Raw genomic sequence first — 14,738 nt, 5'->3', positions numbered from 1 at the left:
AGGGTGTTGGGTGCTGCCCACCACCCCCCTCGTGGAGGCCCAAGGAGGCTGACTCCCTTCCCTCCAGCGCGGGCACCTCCTGAAGGGCTCGGCCAAGCTCAGCACCAGGGCTCCCCCAGCCTCTGCCTGCCCCGAGTGCCCTGAGGAAGTGGACGGCGGGCCTGCTGCTGTCCAGGGCCCAGGCTGGGTGTCTGCAGTTGCTGAGTAGAGGCTGTGTCCACTGGGGTGGGTCCACCCTGTGGAGGACGAGCCTGGAGACGCCCAGGGAGAGGGACAGACGGGAACACAGGGGATGGCAGGATGACTGTGGACAGTCGCGTGGGCCACCGGACCTAGAGGACCACGCTAGACAGGTCATGGTGGATGTGAAGGCCACCAGCATGAGGTCTGGAAGGTGGTGTCCATGGTGGAGTCCTGCTGCAGGGAGGCTCCAGGGCTCCTTGTGGAAGTACAAGGCCAGTGTGGTCAGCAGGAGGGACAGCGGCCAGGGCCTGGTGCACACCAGGGCCCACGGGCACGCACAGCCAGCTGGTGGTACCAGGTGGGCAGGGAAGAGGATGCAGAGACAGCGCCGGGCCCTGAGGGCCACCAACGGACTCTCCATGTGGGCAAAGTGCTTCTCACTGCCCGGGGGTGGGGGACAGGCCCCCACCGGGCTGGCGTGTGGCATGTCAGGGTGACTGCAGAGGAGGAGGGGGTCGGCCATCGCCAGGTTGAGGACCTGGATGCTCAGTGCTCCTCTGCATGCAGAAGCCCAGCAGCCACACCAGCTGACCACTGCCCACTGCGCCCCACACAGGTGAAAATGGCCAGGGCGGGGCCGCCCCTGGGCCAGGTGGGAGGGCTTCTCCTCAGGACGGTGGAGCAGGGCGTCTGCCATCCCGGGGAAGGAGAGAGAAGTGAGGTCCTGGCCGGGCGGGCAGTGCAGGGCTCCTGCTCTGCCGGTGTCCCCAGCCCTGCACAGTGCCGCGTCCCGGTGAAGGTCGGGATGGGGGCTTCGGGCACAGCTGTCCCCCTCAGAGGCTGACGTCTCTAGTGACCAAGGGTGCAGTTTCTCATCTGTCCCCACCCAGCGGCACTCTCTGGGGGTGAGGGTCAAGGCCCCCGGCCTGGGCACTGCCCTGTTCTGAGCAGCTCCTTCCTCCTCCTGCTCAGCGGCCCCTCCCCAGGAGCCTCCGGACAGCTGCCGGGTTTTCCCACACGCCCAGCCCCTCCTTGGCCTGGCCCAGACCCTCTGGCCTCTCCTCTGGCCAGACCCCTCTCCCCTCCCGGGAGCTGTCAGTGCACCCCAGGTCCCTCCGCACCCCAAATTCAGGTTGTGAGCAGGGACCTCAGGGTGGCCCGGCCTTTCCCTTCCTGACCGCGAGGATGGCCGAGCCCAGGCCAAGGCTGCTTCTCTGTACCAGCGATGGAACCCCCTGGGTCACTTGCTGCAGGCCCCCACGATGAGTCGGTTCCACTGAGCTGGCTGGTCCCTGGCCCCTCAGCACAGGCCTGCGTGGGGTGGGGATGCAGCCTGACCAGTCACCTCTCGGCCTGGGGACTCCCAGGGCGTGTGGGACGCAGAGCCCTTCCTGAGAGAGGGTCCAGACGGAAACCAGAAGCCAGACAGCCTTGGCCCCCTGCAGGAGGAGGCCGCAGCCGCCCGCCCACCTGGCTGCCTTCCTGGACAAGGGCGCAGCCAGGACCCTCGGGGCATCTGACCTCTCAGCCTGGGGAGGGACGTGGTGGCGTCAGGACAGCTTGGCCAACAGCAAAGGCCCGGGCTGGCCTGCAGAGCCCCGCGCAGGGCGCCCTTCCGGCTGGTGTCACCCAGCGCCTCCTGCCCCCGGCCACCCCAGGGGCCTCTCTCACTGGATGCCAGCACCACCCGTCCCAGCGCCCGCTTCCAGGGAGGAGGGTGCCGAGTCCTGCCTGCCTCTGGCCCCGCCCTGGTCTCCTCCAGGCCCCTCCGCGTTTGGAGCTGCACGTGGTCATCAGGGTGGGGACATGGGACACCGGAGGCCGGTCAGCCCCAGCACCCCAGGAGGGCTTCTCGCCCTGGATGTCCCGGGATGGCACTGCATGTGACAGGAGGTTTCCAGGGACAGCCCCGGGGGAGGGAGCTGGGGTCGCAGCACCGTTGGGTCCCTCCTGTCCTGCCCACTCTCTAAGGCAGCTTTAGGGACCAGGCACTGAGAGTGGCCCTGGCTCCCTCCTGACTGGGGGACCCACTCTGCCCGAGCTGCTCCTAGCCCTCAAGGACAGCCGCGGTCCCTCCGGCCTGGACCCACCAGAGGGAAACGCGGCTGGGCCTGCAGGCTGGCCTCTCGGCCTCCTTCCCACAGCCTGGGCCTGGGGTCTGGGCTACTCTGTCCCGGGGAGGAGGGGTCCAGGGAGGAGGGGCCACACTCACAGCTTGAGGCACCCCCCTACAGCCCTCCGCCCGGGGTCTCTGTTCCCGTCTCCCAGATGCAAAACAGGCCAGGGCAGGAGGGGGTGGCCGTGGGCCTCAGCCCTCGGCTCCGGGACTCGGAGGTCCTGTGGCCTGGCCTGCAGGCGTGGTCCTCTCTTGGAGGATCCGTGTTGGAGGGCTGCCCCTGGCCAGGCCTGGCCTGCTCTGCTGTCCTTGGCACCGTTGGACCTCAGAGGAGGCCCGTGCTCTCACTCCTGGCCCCACAGGGTGGGGGCGACATGCCCCAGAGGCTGGTGCCTCACCTGGCCTGACCTCCCCAGGAAAGCTGCCCAGGGGACAGGGACTGCCACTGTGGGCAGGGTCCCTGGCCACCAGCTCTGGCCACGGGCAAGGGCCACGAGGCTCGCCCCGCAGCGGGCAGCAGGAGCTGGGTGTCTGCTCCGTGGAAACTTCTGGTTTCCTGAAGCTTCTCCCAGGAAGGGAGGGGTGTCCGAAGAGAGGGGCTCCAGCCTGGGAATCCCCCGACTGGACGAAGCCCGCGTGGGCCGCCGCTGTCGTGTGACTGAGGGGGACCTTGAGGCGTCTACAGAGACCGGAGACCAGCTGTAGCACACCAGCTCCTGGGGCTGGGGGGGGGGGACGCGGCGTCCTTCCATGGGAGCTGTCAGTGCCACCCCAGTGCCCAGAGGGGAAACTGGGGGGACCGGAGGGGCCCCCTCTGCTCAACGGATCCTCATCTGTGACCACCAGTGCTTGGGTGCAAGTTCAGAACCTCTTCCCTTTTCATGGCCACGTGGTATTCCAAGGCTCCATAGACCACCACGTGTTTTCCTGGACGGTCTGCGGTCGTCCTGGATGTTGTAAGCAGCACACCGTGAGCACCGTGCACCAGGCCTTGGGTGGCCTCCGTCCTCCTGGTGGGAGGTGGACCCCGAGCTAGGCTGGAGCAGGTGGAGCCCCTCCTGACTGTGTGCCTGCCCTTGGGACCTAGTGAGAGCCCTGCTGGCCTCCCTGGGCAGGGTAGGGGTGTGGCCAGCCAGGGCCTCCCCAGCAAGGGAGCGCCAGGAAGGCCACCAGGGGGGCTCGGCTGCAGCACGATGGCGGGTCAGGGGCTCAGAGGCCAGAGAGGACTGGGCGGGCACCTGCCATTGCCTGGCTTCGCCTGAAGCTGAGTCCCTGGCCTCGTGGAGGGGACAGAGGGCGAAGCAATATTGGGGCAGCTGGGGTTGGAACGTCCCCTGGGGCTGACCTGGAAGAGCTCTGGCCTGGAGTGGGGACCACGGCAAGTCCCAGCCCTGCCCCTGAGTGACGCTGTAGACTCCACCACTGAAGGGCCTTGTCCTGGTGCCATGCGCCTCCTAGCGCCTCCCCCACCTCCTGGCCTCCTGTGAGCGTCCACTGAAATGGGCAGGAGGAAAAGGAGGAGGCCTCTGTGGAGGCTCACACGGGGAGGACGAGGCTTGCTGGCCGCTGACAGGTGATGTGTGGGAGCCTGGGGTGGGCGTGGGTGCTGGGCACAGGTGGCCTCCTGGGGGACCCGCCCCGGCAGGGGACCTTCCTGGAGCAGAGCCCTGCATGCTGGTCCTGGTTGCCGGTGGTCACAGATGAGGGTCCGTTGAGCAGAGGGGCCCCCTGTGGTCCCCCCAGTTTCCCCTCTGTAACGTGGAACAGTCGTTCCCCGGTGGCCAAGGAGCCGGTGATTCTCAGCAGGCGCAGGGCCTGGCGGTGAGAGCGCCAGGGAGCGGTGTCCTCGTCCCTGCCCGCACGCTGCCCTCCTGCAGCCCAGGAGCAGCGCTGACTGGAGGCTGCTGGCCTCTGCATGGTCTTACAGGTGAGTCACCCAGGCACCTGGAGGCCAAGCACTGCCCAGCCCTGGAACAGACAGCGGTGCTGGCAAGTGGCCGTCCGCCTCTGACTTGGGGGAAATGGTGGGACAAGGTCTCCCTCAGGATTTACTCCTAGGACCTGTCCCCAGACACAGCCCAATCCCACTGTCCCCCTCTCCATGTGAGGTCAGCGTGAAGTGGGTCTAGCCCTCGGTGGTTAGACGAGGCCCACCCACCTCAACTAGGACGGGTCAGGTCTTCTCTCCTCCTCCACCAACTCCAGTGCTCTTCCAGAAACACCCTCCCAACACACCACCAATCACGTGGTACCAGCTACTTGGCCACATTCGCAGGTCCTGGGGATTGGGACGTGGATGAAGGTTTTGGGGACGATGGTCCAGTCCAGGGCAGTGTCGTCCTCATGAGGTAGGAAACGTGTGAGCGGCCAGTGCGTGGAGCCTCTCGTCCACCTGTGGTCGGTACTCACCCCTGCCCCAGAGAGCCACCCCAGGGCCTGACGGTGAGCAATTTCCTGTGTAAGTGGACAGTCTCTGTGACACCCTCCCCCCACCCCAGGACCCTGCAGGAGCACAGCCCCATGTGCAGCTTCGGGGGTAGTTTATTCAGTAAGGGGAGCAGTGGGCACCTGCAGGAGGGCCCCTGCCCGAGGCCGGCTCCCAGGGAATGTTCTCCGTCCCCTGCCCGGAGCCGGGCCTCATGCCCTCTGTTGGCTTCCAAGATACACCATCTCCCAGGGGACCCGGCGGGTGGGGGACGGCGCTGTCCACTCTTTGTGCTGATGAAGAGCAACACTAGGAAGGGAACAGAAATCACCCAGAATCAGCTTTTTGGGGCCATTTTTCCATGAATCAATGTTTTCCATCTCTGTTCCATTAAAGCAGATGAAAAAAAAATTATTCTGCTCTTTCAATGTAGCTTTCTTTTCTTTGAACAAATAGAAGTTGGCTGTGTCCTCAAAGACAGGCCACGGTGCCATACAGAGCAGCCCTCTGAGTTTTAAGATGCAGGCCACCCAAGCCTGGCTCCTCGATGGCCGACGGCGTCTTTCTTCTCCCTGTGTCCTCACAGGGTCGTCCGTGTGCATTTGTGTCCTGATCTCTTCTTCCGATGGGACCCTGGTCGGACTGGATTAGGGCCCTCCCAGGAACCCTTGAATGGGGTCCCCTCTTTATCCTAACTCCACAGCTAACTCTGAGGTTCTGGGGGTCAGGACTTTTTTAACAGGAGTGTGGGGGGGGGGATCGGGGTTCTCTAGAGGAGAACGTGCACGTGTGAGTCAAAAGGGGAAGCGTTAGCCTGGCTCGTGGGGTCAGAGGCTGGACGGTGCACCATGGCCCTCTGCAACCTGCTGAGCTGGAGGAACTAGTAGCCACTCTGTCCAAGAAGCTGGAGCCTCAGAACAAGCTGGACCAACACTGCAGCGTGTCCAAGACTGAAGACCCGGAGGAGCCCGCCGAGCCGCCACGAGAGTCCACGCTGGAAGAGGGCAGGGGCCCGGGCCTCTCAGTCCATCAAGTGACGTCCATCACAGGGACACGGCTCACCTGCAGAGCCTCGGAGCAATAGGGGGAAGATCGGGATGTCAGAGCGTCTGGGGCCCCTCAGTTAAGGTCCCTAGGCACAAGCCAGTCTCCAAGGTGGGAAGGAGAAAGCTCCGGAGGGGCCCCTTCGGCCCCGCCCTGCAATTCCAGGAGCTGAGGGTCAAGTGACCTGGACCCCACTCACGGGAGCCCTGAGTCCCCTGCTGACCTGGGAGGGTCCCTAGGTGCACACTCTCTGCCTGAGGAGCTGGACGGTGTCCCCCATGAGTGCCATCTGTGCCCTCACTGGGTCCTGGGGTAGGAGGGAAGGGCGGGTGAGATTTTAGTGGAGACATGGAGATGGAGGCTGAGTAGAGCGCACCGTTGGTAAACACAGAAGGCTCGTGTTTAAGCCGCACCCACAAGGAACAACACAACCCCGCACACAGGGAGGTGGCCCCACGTGGCTTCCAAGCTACGGCAGGTTGGAATGAAGGACAGCTGTGACCATCACCTGACTTTAGTAACAGGGGGTGTTCTTCCACCTTGTGTTGATAGTTCCCTGTGACATCCTGATTTTCTTGGCTATCAATCGTCCTTCGACGGTCCCCACCGTCGCCTGTGGGCGGTATACTTGGTTGGTGATGGCTCGGAGGCTAGAATCAGCCAGTTCCCACGGCGCCTCACCCCAGGATCCTGCCTGCAGTGGGCGTCCTGGGCAGGGGGAGGAGTGCCGAGGCCCTGTGCTGATTTAAGATCTGCTTCCTCCCCAGGGCCTGGGCTTTGATCTGGGCAGGAGGGCGTTGGTGGAACCTGCACATGCCACCAGGGATCACGCGTTCAAGGGAGCTGGTGGCCACCAAGCCCCGAGCCTGGCCTGCCAAGGTCCAGGGCTACTCGCTGCAGAGACGAGCCCCAGGTAATTCTTGGTGTGTGTGGGGGGTCTGACTGCAAAGCTGGCTCCAGAGATGAGTGTTCAGCTCCATGATCACCTGGGGAAAAGTACACGAGCCTAGTCCAAGAGGACCCCGGTTCAATTTGTCCAGCAACGGTCAATCCCAAGAGTTTTAAGGTACAAACTTAGGAAAAGGAGGTGCCACCCTCTTCTGGTGAAATCAAACCTGAGCCGTAGGAACCCATTAGCCATGGGAGGGGGAGTACCTGTCTGAGCATCAAGTCCAGAGGGAGATCGGAGCTTCAGGAAAGGAATATTCCTGATAGCACTGTCTGATCACCTGGATCCACCCATGCCTGAAGCCATGTTTGAAGATTTTAGTTACTAGAACCAGTGAGTTCCTTGTCCCTTTTATCCAGTTTGACTTCATTGTCCTTTGCCTGCGCCCAGAGCATCTACACTTGCAGTTCCCCAAATGACAATAACCTGTGGATGTTTGGGTCAGGACCAAGCCTGTCTGACTTAAAGAAAAAATAAAGACGACATTCATCAGAAGCATGTTGGGGCGGGGCTGTTCTGCTGGTGCCTGGAACCCTCCGGAGAGATATTCTGCAGGTCAGAAGTGGCCAGGACGCCTCTGGCAGGCATTTGTGCTCTTGGGTTCCAGAGGCGGAAGCCTGAGGTGAGGGTGGGCCGGGGGAGAACTTCCTGTTCCCTCTTTCTGCCAGGACAGAGGCGTGGTCTCTGGAGGCGAGGGCTTTCTCTCCCTAAGTGCTCAGACATGTTTGTTGAAGGAATAACAAACCCACCAGGCTGAGAATCCAATGGGGCTTCGTCGCCATCCTGCAGTGCGCTACCCTGGCGCTCAGCCAGGCCCCCACAGACGTTGGAGTTCAGGGATTACAGAAGAGCATGTGAGGGTTGTTTAATGTTCCTCCAAATCAGCCTCCGGGCTAGAAAACAACAACAACAACAACAAAGGCCCGAGTTTCAGTCCAGATCTCAAAACAAGAGACAAGAGGTTGACTTGTCTGCTGTCCTCTTCCGCATCCAGTGCTGTTGGAAGCAGCCCGCGGCCTGTGGGCCCAGCCTCCACAGCCTCCTCCTTCGTGGGCATCTATTGCAGCCGCCCCACTGCCCAGCTGTCCTTGGCTGACCCATGGATCCTGCTGATCATTGAATTGCATTCCTCCACTTTCCACCCAGGGACAAAGTTGGTGGACCCAAGGCTTCTTGATCAACAGGTGGGGGCAGCCAGGCACTGTGGCACACACCTGTCATCCCAGTGGCTCAGGAGGCGGAGGCAGGAGGATTGCAGGTTCAAGGCCAGCCTCAGCAATTTAGGGAGACCCTGTCTCAAAATTAAAAAAAAAAAAATACAAATGGCTGGGGTGAGGCTCAGTGGTTAAGCACCTGGGGTTCAATCTTGGCACCAAAAAAAAAAATCAGGTACGACAGTGAATATTTATTTAGGACGTGACAAGAAACCCCAACAAATGACCAGTTTTTAAAACCTGACGAATGTCACAAATAATGCAACACCCAGGAAGTCATCTGTGGCCTGACGGGGGTGGTGACAGTTGCCCAGGCCCTGGGTTCCCTCCCCAGGATGGAAAGAAAAGAAATGACCCATGATTTTTTCTTCCGTTTTAGCTTCGTACTTCCCATGTGTCAACAGTTTTGATCATTTTTCACAGAGAGAACTGAATTGTCATTTAATTAAAAATCTGTTTTAGTTGTGGACGGACACAGCGCCTCTCTGTATTCATCTGTTTCACGTGGTGCTGAGACGGAACCGGGGCCTCACCTGTGCTGGGCAGGGCTCTCCCGCCGAGCTCCGGCCCTCGCCTTGTCATTTGATCTTTAGACGCATGGTTGGTCAGAATTTGGTTTGTGCTTTTAAAAATGTTTCGTGCCTTCCCGAGTTTCATTTCTGGTGATGTCCTGGACATCGTGGGGCTGTCTCAGATTTGGGAAAACCTGTATCGAGCTTTTTGCTCTTTCCCAGATGGGGCAGTGGGGTGGTTGGATTCTCCTGGACGGTGGCTGGTCCCAAGCCGTCTTTGACCTGCGCCACCCCGTGGCCGGCTGTCTGCGGACGCCTGGCTGCCGCAGAGGGTCAGGGCTTCAGGTTGTCTTCCTGGACATCAGGTGAGCAGGACAACCTAAGGTTCCCCGTCTGTTGGCAGAAGGACCCCTCTGCTAATGGTGTCACGGACCCCCGAGGGTCTGCGGACCTACTCTGCAGGTGGACTCTGGCCTTACGGATGGATTGCTTTGGGTTCCCATCTGCTCTCCATCTCAAAGAGGAACCTCTTTCGATTTCGAGATTCGTCCTTCTCCCTCTGCCCTTCCTCTTGGTCCCTTAATAACCAAACACACCGGAACAGGAGGAAAGGGGCCCCCAGGATGCCCAGGGAAGGGCAGGCCTGCCCCTGGCGAGGCGCCGATGCCCGGGTTAGGTTCCCGCCCAGACCTGCCCCTCCGTTCAGCTTGAAGGACAGACAGACCTCCAAGATGGCCATCCAGGGACTCACAGCAGGAAGTGGGAGGCCGTGGGTGCTGCATGTGGTGGAGATGTGGCATCAGACACCCCTGGGTGGGGGCTCTCAGGTACACTGGTCCCCTGCTCTGGGGTCCTCCCTGTCCAGGTGTCCTGGTCCTTCAGGCCTGGGCAGCCCCTGCCTCCTCCGCGGAGTCCCCAGCCTTTCCCGCTCCCTCCCAGGGCTCTCTGGTCCCTTATGGCAACCGCGGCCCTTGCTGCTCTCCGCACTCTGACGGGGACCAACCCGCAAGGGAGAGCCCCCGTCTCCTGCTGCCCTAAGATACAAAGTCTTTTCCCTTGGCCTCTTCTCTCCCGGCTATGTGAGTGTCCCTGGCCCCAACTGCCCCCTGAGGCCACCGCGTGCCACCCTGGCCGTGGGTGGAGAATGCTTGTCCTGACAGCCACATGGGGTCCCGGGGAGGAGTCCCCGGGCAGGACAGCCGGGCGAGCTGGCAGGGGGGGCTTGGCTTGGGGTGGAAGGAAGTGGCTTTGGGACTGTTCGTCTGGCTCAGGCCACCGCAGAGAGCACCCTCCATCGACCACAGTCAGGGGCAGAGAAACCCAAGCTGCTTCGTCCTTCTTATTCTGCTTGTTTTATTTTGCTTTTAGCGGACACATCATACCCGCACAGGTTTCTGGGTGCCTCTTGGCGTGTGATACACGTGTACTGACCAGGTCAAGGTAAGGAGCAGTCCCATCACCTAAACATCTATTCTTCCTGGTGACACGTTTGGAATCCTCTCTTCCTGCTCTTTGTAAACAGACCACCCACGATTGCCGACCCAGCCGCCCTGCTGTGCATGCACCTCCTGGACTTGCCCAGCCGGGCAACTGGAACTTTGTATCCACTGACCACCCAATCCCGCCTCCCTGGCCTCCCTGCCTCCCCCGGCCTCCCCGCCTCAGCCCCCACCCCACTCTCTGCTCCTAGGAGCCGGACTTGTTTAGATCCCCCAGTCAGGAGGAACAGGTGGTGTGTGCGTCCCTGGGTCTGACAAAGCTCATCCTCGGCTTTCATTCGTTGTTGGGGCTGAATGCTCCTCTGTTGTGCCCTCCATGTCCTTCATCCAGCCATCTGTGATGGACACCCGGGTGGACTCCATACCCGGCGGCTGTGCGCGTGCTGTCCACCTGGGCTGTGGCTCTCCTTCCCTGTGGACGGCTCCCCAGCGGAGGGGTTGCTGCACCCCATGAGGCTGCTCTGGTCTCGAGGCACCTCCGTGACGTTTTGCACAGTGGCTGTGCTGACTGACGTGCCCCATCCTGGCCAGCACCTGTCACCTCTTGTCATGTGGGTAACAGCCATTCTAGGGTGAGTTAGCTCATGAAGCCCCCAAGGGGACTTTGGGCAGTCTCCATGTGACCTGGAAGTGACCGGGTCCCCACCCTTTCCCCAAGAGCCGCTCTCAGTCCTGGCCTCCCACTGACGGGCACTGTCTCTGTGGTCTCGGTGGTCATCTTCTCCCCAGCATCCATTGCCTGGCCCCTGTCCTGGGCCTCACGGCCTCTGAGGAAAGCCAACAGGGGGCCAGGGGGCCAGGGGCATTGGGGAAGGGCAGCCAGCCCCATGGCTCAGGTCAGGGGCCTGGTGGGGGAAGAGGGAGTCTCAGGACCCTCCTCCAGTGAGATGAAGGTCGGCGATGGCCATTCAGTGGACTGCAGATGCATTCAGTGACCAGTCAATGCCCCCAGCACAGCCACGAGGCACTGCCCACTACGTACACAAAGATGCCGGCTCGGGGAGGGGGCGGCTGGAGGGACGGACTTTCCCATCCCACGGATGCCTGTGACCGCCTGCAGCTCTAGCCAGGACGTCGCTCACGCGGACCCGCCCACCTGTGATCCGCTGTGGACAGGAAGTCACACTCCCCCCCCTAGCTGAGGCCCGGGACCCAGTGTGCTGTGTGTGGGGGGGCTTTAGCAGATGGGAATGTGACCCCAACACGGTGGGCTGCAAAGCTTCGGGGCCCCTGCAGCAGGCCAGCCAGGGTGTGCTGGGAGGGGTTGGAGGGGGCTCTGGGCAGGTCGCCCGGGCGTGGGCCCCCTCAGAGCCCCTCGCTGGGTCCCGTGGACGGCGTCTCCCTTCCCTCGGGCTCGGGCTCCTCTTGCAGCGCCCGGCCCAGCACGACCTTCAGGGACTCGGCCAGCCTCCGGGTCCTCCGGCTGCCCACCAGGAAGTAGATGACGGGGTTGGCACTGCTGCTGATGGCCGAGGAGAGGCGCGACAAGCAGATGTACAGGAGCTTCGCCTCCCTGGGCAGGGGCAGCCAGAACAGCACGAACCAGTAGATGCCCAGCGGCAGGGAGCCCACGAGGAAGACCAAGATGGAGGCCAGGATGACCACCAGCAGCCGCCGGGGCCGCCGCCGCCACAGCAGGGCGCTTCTCCGCACCCGGACATAGAGGGTGATGCCGGACACGGTCATGGCAGGCGTGAAGACCCCCATGATGAGGGTGCCCATGGCCGTGTCCACCGTGAAGCAGCGGCCTTCGTCGTGCCGCCAGAACCTGAGGCAGAAGAGAGTGGTCAGGGTGTTCATGAGGAGGGCCAGCGCCCAGAGCAGGGAGCACACCACGGTGGACAGGTGCCTGGGGCGGCGGCACTTGTACCAGAGGGGGAACAGGACGGACAGGCAGCGCTGGACGCTGATGGCCGTGAGCAGGCTCAGGCTGGCGGTGTAGGCGAAGTACATCACCCGCCTCACCACCTCGTGGACCTTGGTGTGGGAGTCGGCCAGGGACGGGGTCTCCAGGGTCAGCATGGAGGCCATGCACAGGAGGAAGGGGAGGTCGGCCACAGCCAGGTTGAGCATGTAGGTGCAGAAGGGGGTCCTCTGTACGCCGACAGTCAGCAGCCAGACCACTGCGCCGTTGCCTGCCGCCCCGCACACGCTGGTGAACATGGCCAGGGAACTGGCCGCGAGGTAGACCACGTGCAGCGCGTCGACCTCGGAACCGCTCAGAGCCTGCTCCGGGTTCCGGCTGCTGTTCAGGGTCTGGTTCATGCCTGGAGAGGAAAGCGGACCAGCGTGAAATTCTGTGTGGCTTGGACCTTGGGGACTTCCGGGAGCCTCTTCCCCCCACATTTCTGATCCAGGGCTCTCATCCCGGGCCCCTTTGGCCCTGCCCGTGACCGTCACCCTGGGGCCCGTGCCCAGCCTGACCGCCATCAGCTCTGCCGTGATGGACACCCACTTGCTCTGGGTGCCCTGCTCGGTTGGGGCCCCTTCTATTCTGAGTTCAGTTATTTTCCCGTCATGAAGGGGCCTTGACTTTACCAACTGCCTTTTCTGTTTAATTGTTTGTAGATCGGGTGGACGGGACGTCTTTATTTTCACATGTTTGTTTCTGACGCGGTGCTAAGGACGGCGCCCGGAGCCTCACACGCTGGGCGAGCGACGGAGCTACAGCCCCAGCGCTACCAACTGCTTTTCCTGCCCCTCTTGAGGTCGTCTGTTTGTCTCTATAATCTTTGAATCCTGCAATTAACTTTTTGAAAATCAGACCTCAGGGGCAAAGAGTAGAATCGACTCCACCCAAGGATTTGAGGTGCGCCGTGCCCGGCAGTCCATTCTGATGCCTGTCTCTACCCCACTCTCCTCCCGACTCACACCTGCTCTACTCCACTTAACAGAGTCTTGGACAGTCACCGATCTTTCAGAATAGGGTGGCCGCCCATCAATGTTTTATTTTTTTTTTTAATTTTGGGGGGTTGTGGGTGGACAGTATGCATTTATTTATCTATTTATTTATTTGTGGGGCTGAGGCTCAAACCCAGGGCCTCACACGTGCTAGGCAAGCGCTCTGCGGCTGAGCCAGAAACCCCCAGCCCCCACCCATGTTTTAAATGTAAATAATGTGGATTTAGAATTTACGGGTTTTTTTTCCCCATTCAACAGTGTTTTTAGGATAGATCCGGGCGGCTGTACCATCCTGGCAATGTTCCATGACATTCGCTGACCCCATTTTACTTACATGAATCCTCAGGTGGCTCCACAGTCCCCATTATGAGAACACTGCGCGGAGCATCCTCAGGCGTGGACTGTTGCACCAGACTCGGGACTTTCCCGGGTACAAACGTTCCCGAGCGGGACGGCCGGGTCGTAGGACGCAGGAGCATTTAACTCACTCACCCTGGTGGCTCCTCTGAAGGGCTGCTCCACGTGTCACCGCCATCAGCGGGGCAGGAAGGCTCCCGCGGCCCCGCGCCCCACCCACGCGTGGTTCACGCGCATCTCTCTGTTTTGCCAATCTCAGGGTTACACAAGGGTATCTCTAGGCTCTAACTTGCGCTTCTCTGGTTACATTTGGTAGCATTTTGGGTTCTCCTTCTTTGAAATGCCTGTTCATATCTGCTGCCTCCCTCTCTCTCTCTCTCTCTCTCTCTCTAACTGGGTTTCCCTCATTTTCCTTCCTGATTCGCAGCAGGTGTCTGTCATTTGTATTTCTACATGTTCAACCCTCCCTGGGTTCACACATTGTAGGTGTTTTTCTCTGAAAACTCTCTTTACTGTGGCTGGTTTTTTTTTTTTTTTCCCCTGGCTGGCTCGCCACAAATAGATAACCATAGAAATAGTCACAGATAATTGCAAATACTCATCTTCACCTGTAGTGGAATTTGGTGGACAGAGAGACTTGTTTTGGGGGAGACAGCTCCCGAACATTTTCCACCCTTGAATCTTACACCTTTTGGATCCTAAGTCATCCCATATCCCTGGGTGAAAAAGATCTTCCCTTATTTTTTCATCTACTACTTTTATAGTGTTTCCCTTTCTGATTTTAGCTGGGATCCATCTGGAATCTATTCCGCCACCCCCCCCCCCGACCCCCGCCAAGGAATGAAATAGGAGACAACTTGGGTTTTCCTCCATCTATGGACCAGGTTCGTCGACACCCTTCCCAGAGAGCCTACCCTTTCTCGAAAGCCTCGTCACGTTCCCTGTTCACACAGCTCTGCTTCTAACCCCTGCTCCCTGTTTGCCTCTCTGCTCCCCAACAGCAACTCACTGTCGCTCACTTGGCATCATAAAGTGAGGAATCTCTTTTGTCGTAATCTATAGCTGCTGTGAACTCCTACTGAAAACTTGGTAGGAATTCATCTTCCCTCTTTTCCTTTCTTTTTCAAAATTGGAGGACCCATTTGTGAATCTTTATTTTTCTTATACACTCTAGAGTAAATTTCAAGAATTCCTACCAAGTTTTCAGTAGGAGTTCACAGCAGCTATAGATTACGACAAAAGAGATTCCTCACTTTATAATGCCAAGTCATTGTGTCCATGGCATAAAACGTCTCTCTGGATCTTTCTTACCTCCACAAAAGTTTTGCACATTTTTGTTGTGTTAATTTCTAGATATTGTTTGAGTGTTTTTTAAAAGATTTTTTTAGTATATATATATTTTTAACTATAGTTGGACACATTTCCTTTATTTTATTTGTTTTTATGTGGTGCTGAGGATCGAATCACATGCTAGGTGAGCGCTCTACCACTGAGCTACAACCCTAGCCCTGTTTGAATGTTTTTTCCTGATATTAATT

At 59.9% G+C, this 14,738-nt stretch overlaps 1 protein-coding gene across 1 annotated transcript; it reads right to left on the bottom strand.

The window, feature by feature from the left end:
• Window positions 1-11,247: 11,247 nt before the first annotated feature.
• Mrgprd (MAS related GPR family member D) lies at window positions 11,248-12,207 on the bottom strand. Its single transcript, XM_026396707.2, has one exon. The coding sequence runs from the start codon at window positions 12,205-12,207 to the stop codon at window positions 11,248-11,250; it is 960 nt and encodes a 319-aa protein (XP_026252492.2).
• Between the last annotated feature and the right edge of the window lie 2,531 nt (window positions 12,208-14,738).

Source organism: Urocitellus parryii, chromosome 4 (assembly GCF_045843805.1).
Source record: "Urocitellus parryii isolate mUroPar1 chromosome 4, mUroPar1.hap1, whole genome shotgun sequence".
NCBI lineage: Eukaryota > Metazoa > Chordata > Mammalia > Rodentia > Sciuridae > Urocitellus > Urocitellus parryii.
This window is presented reverse-complemented; position numbering and strand designations above follow the sequence as displayed.

Excerpts from the sequence above, each read along its gene's own strand:
- Mrgprd (XM_026396707.2), bottom strand. The coding sequence starts at position 12,207 with ATGAACCAGACCCTGAACAGCAGCCGGAACCCGGAGCAGGCTCTGAGC.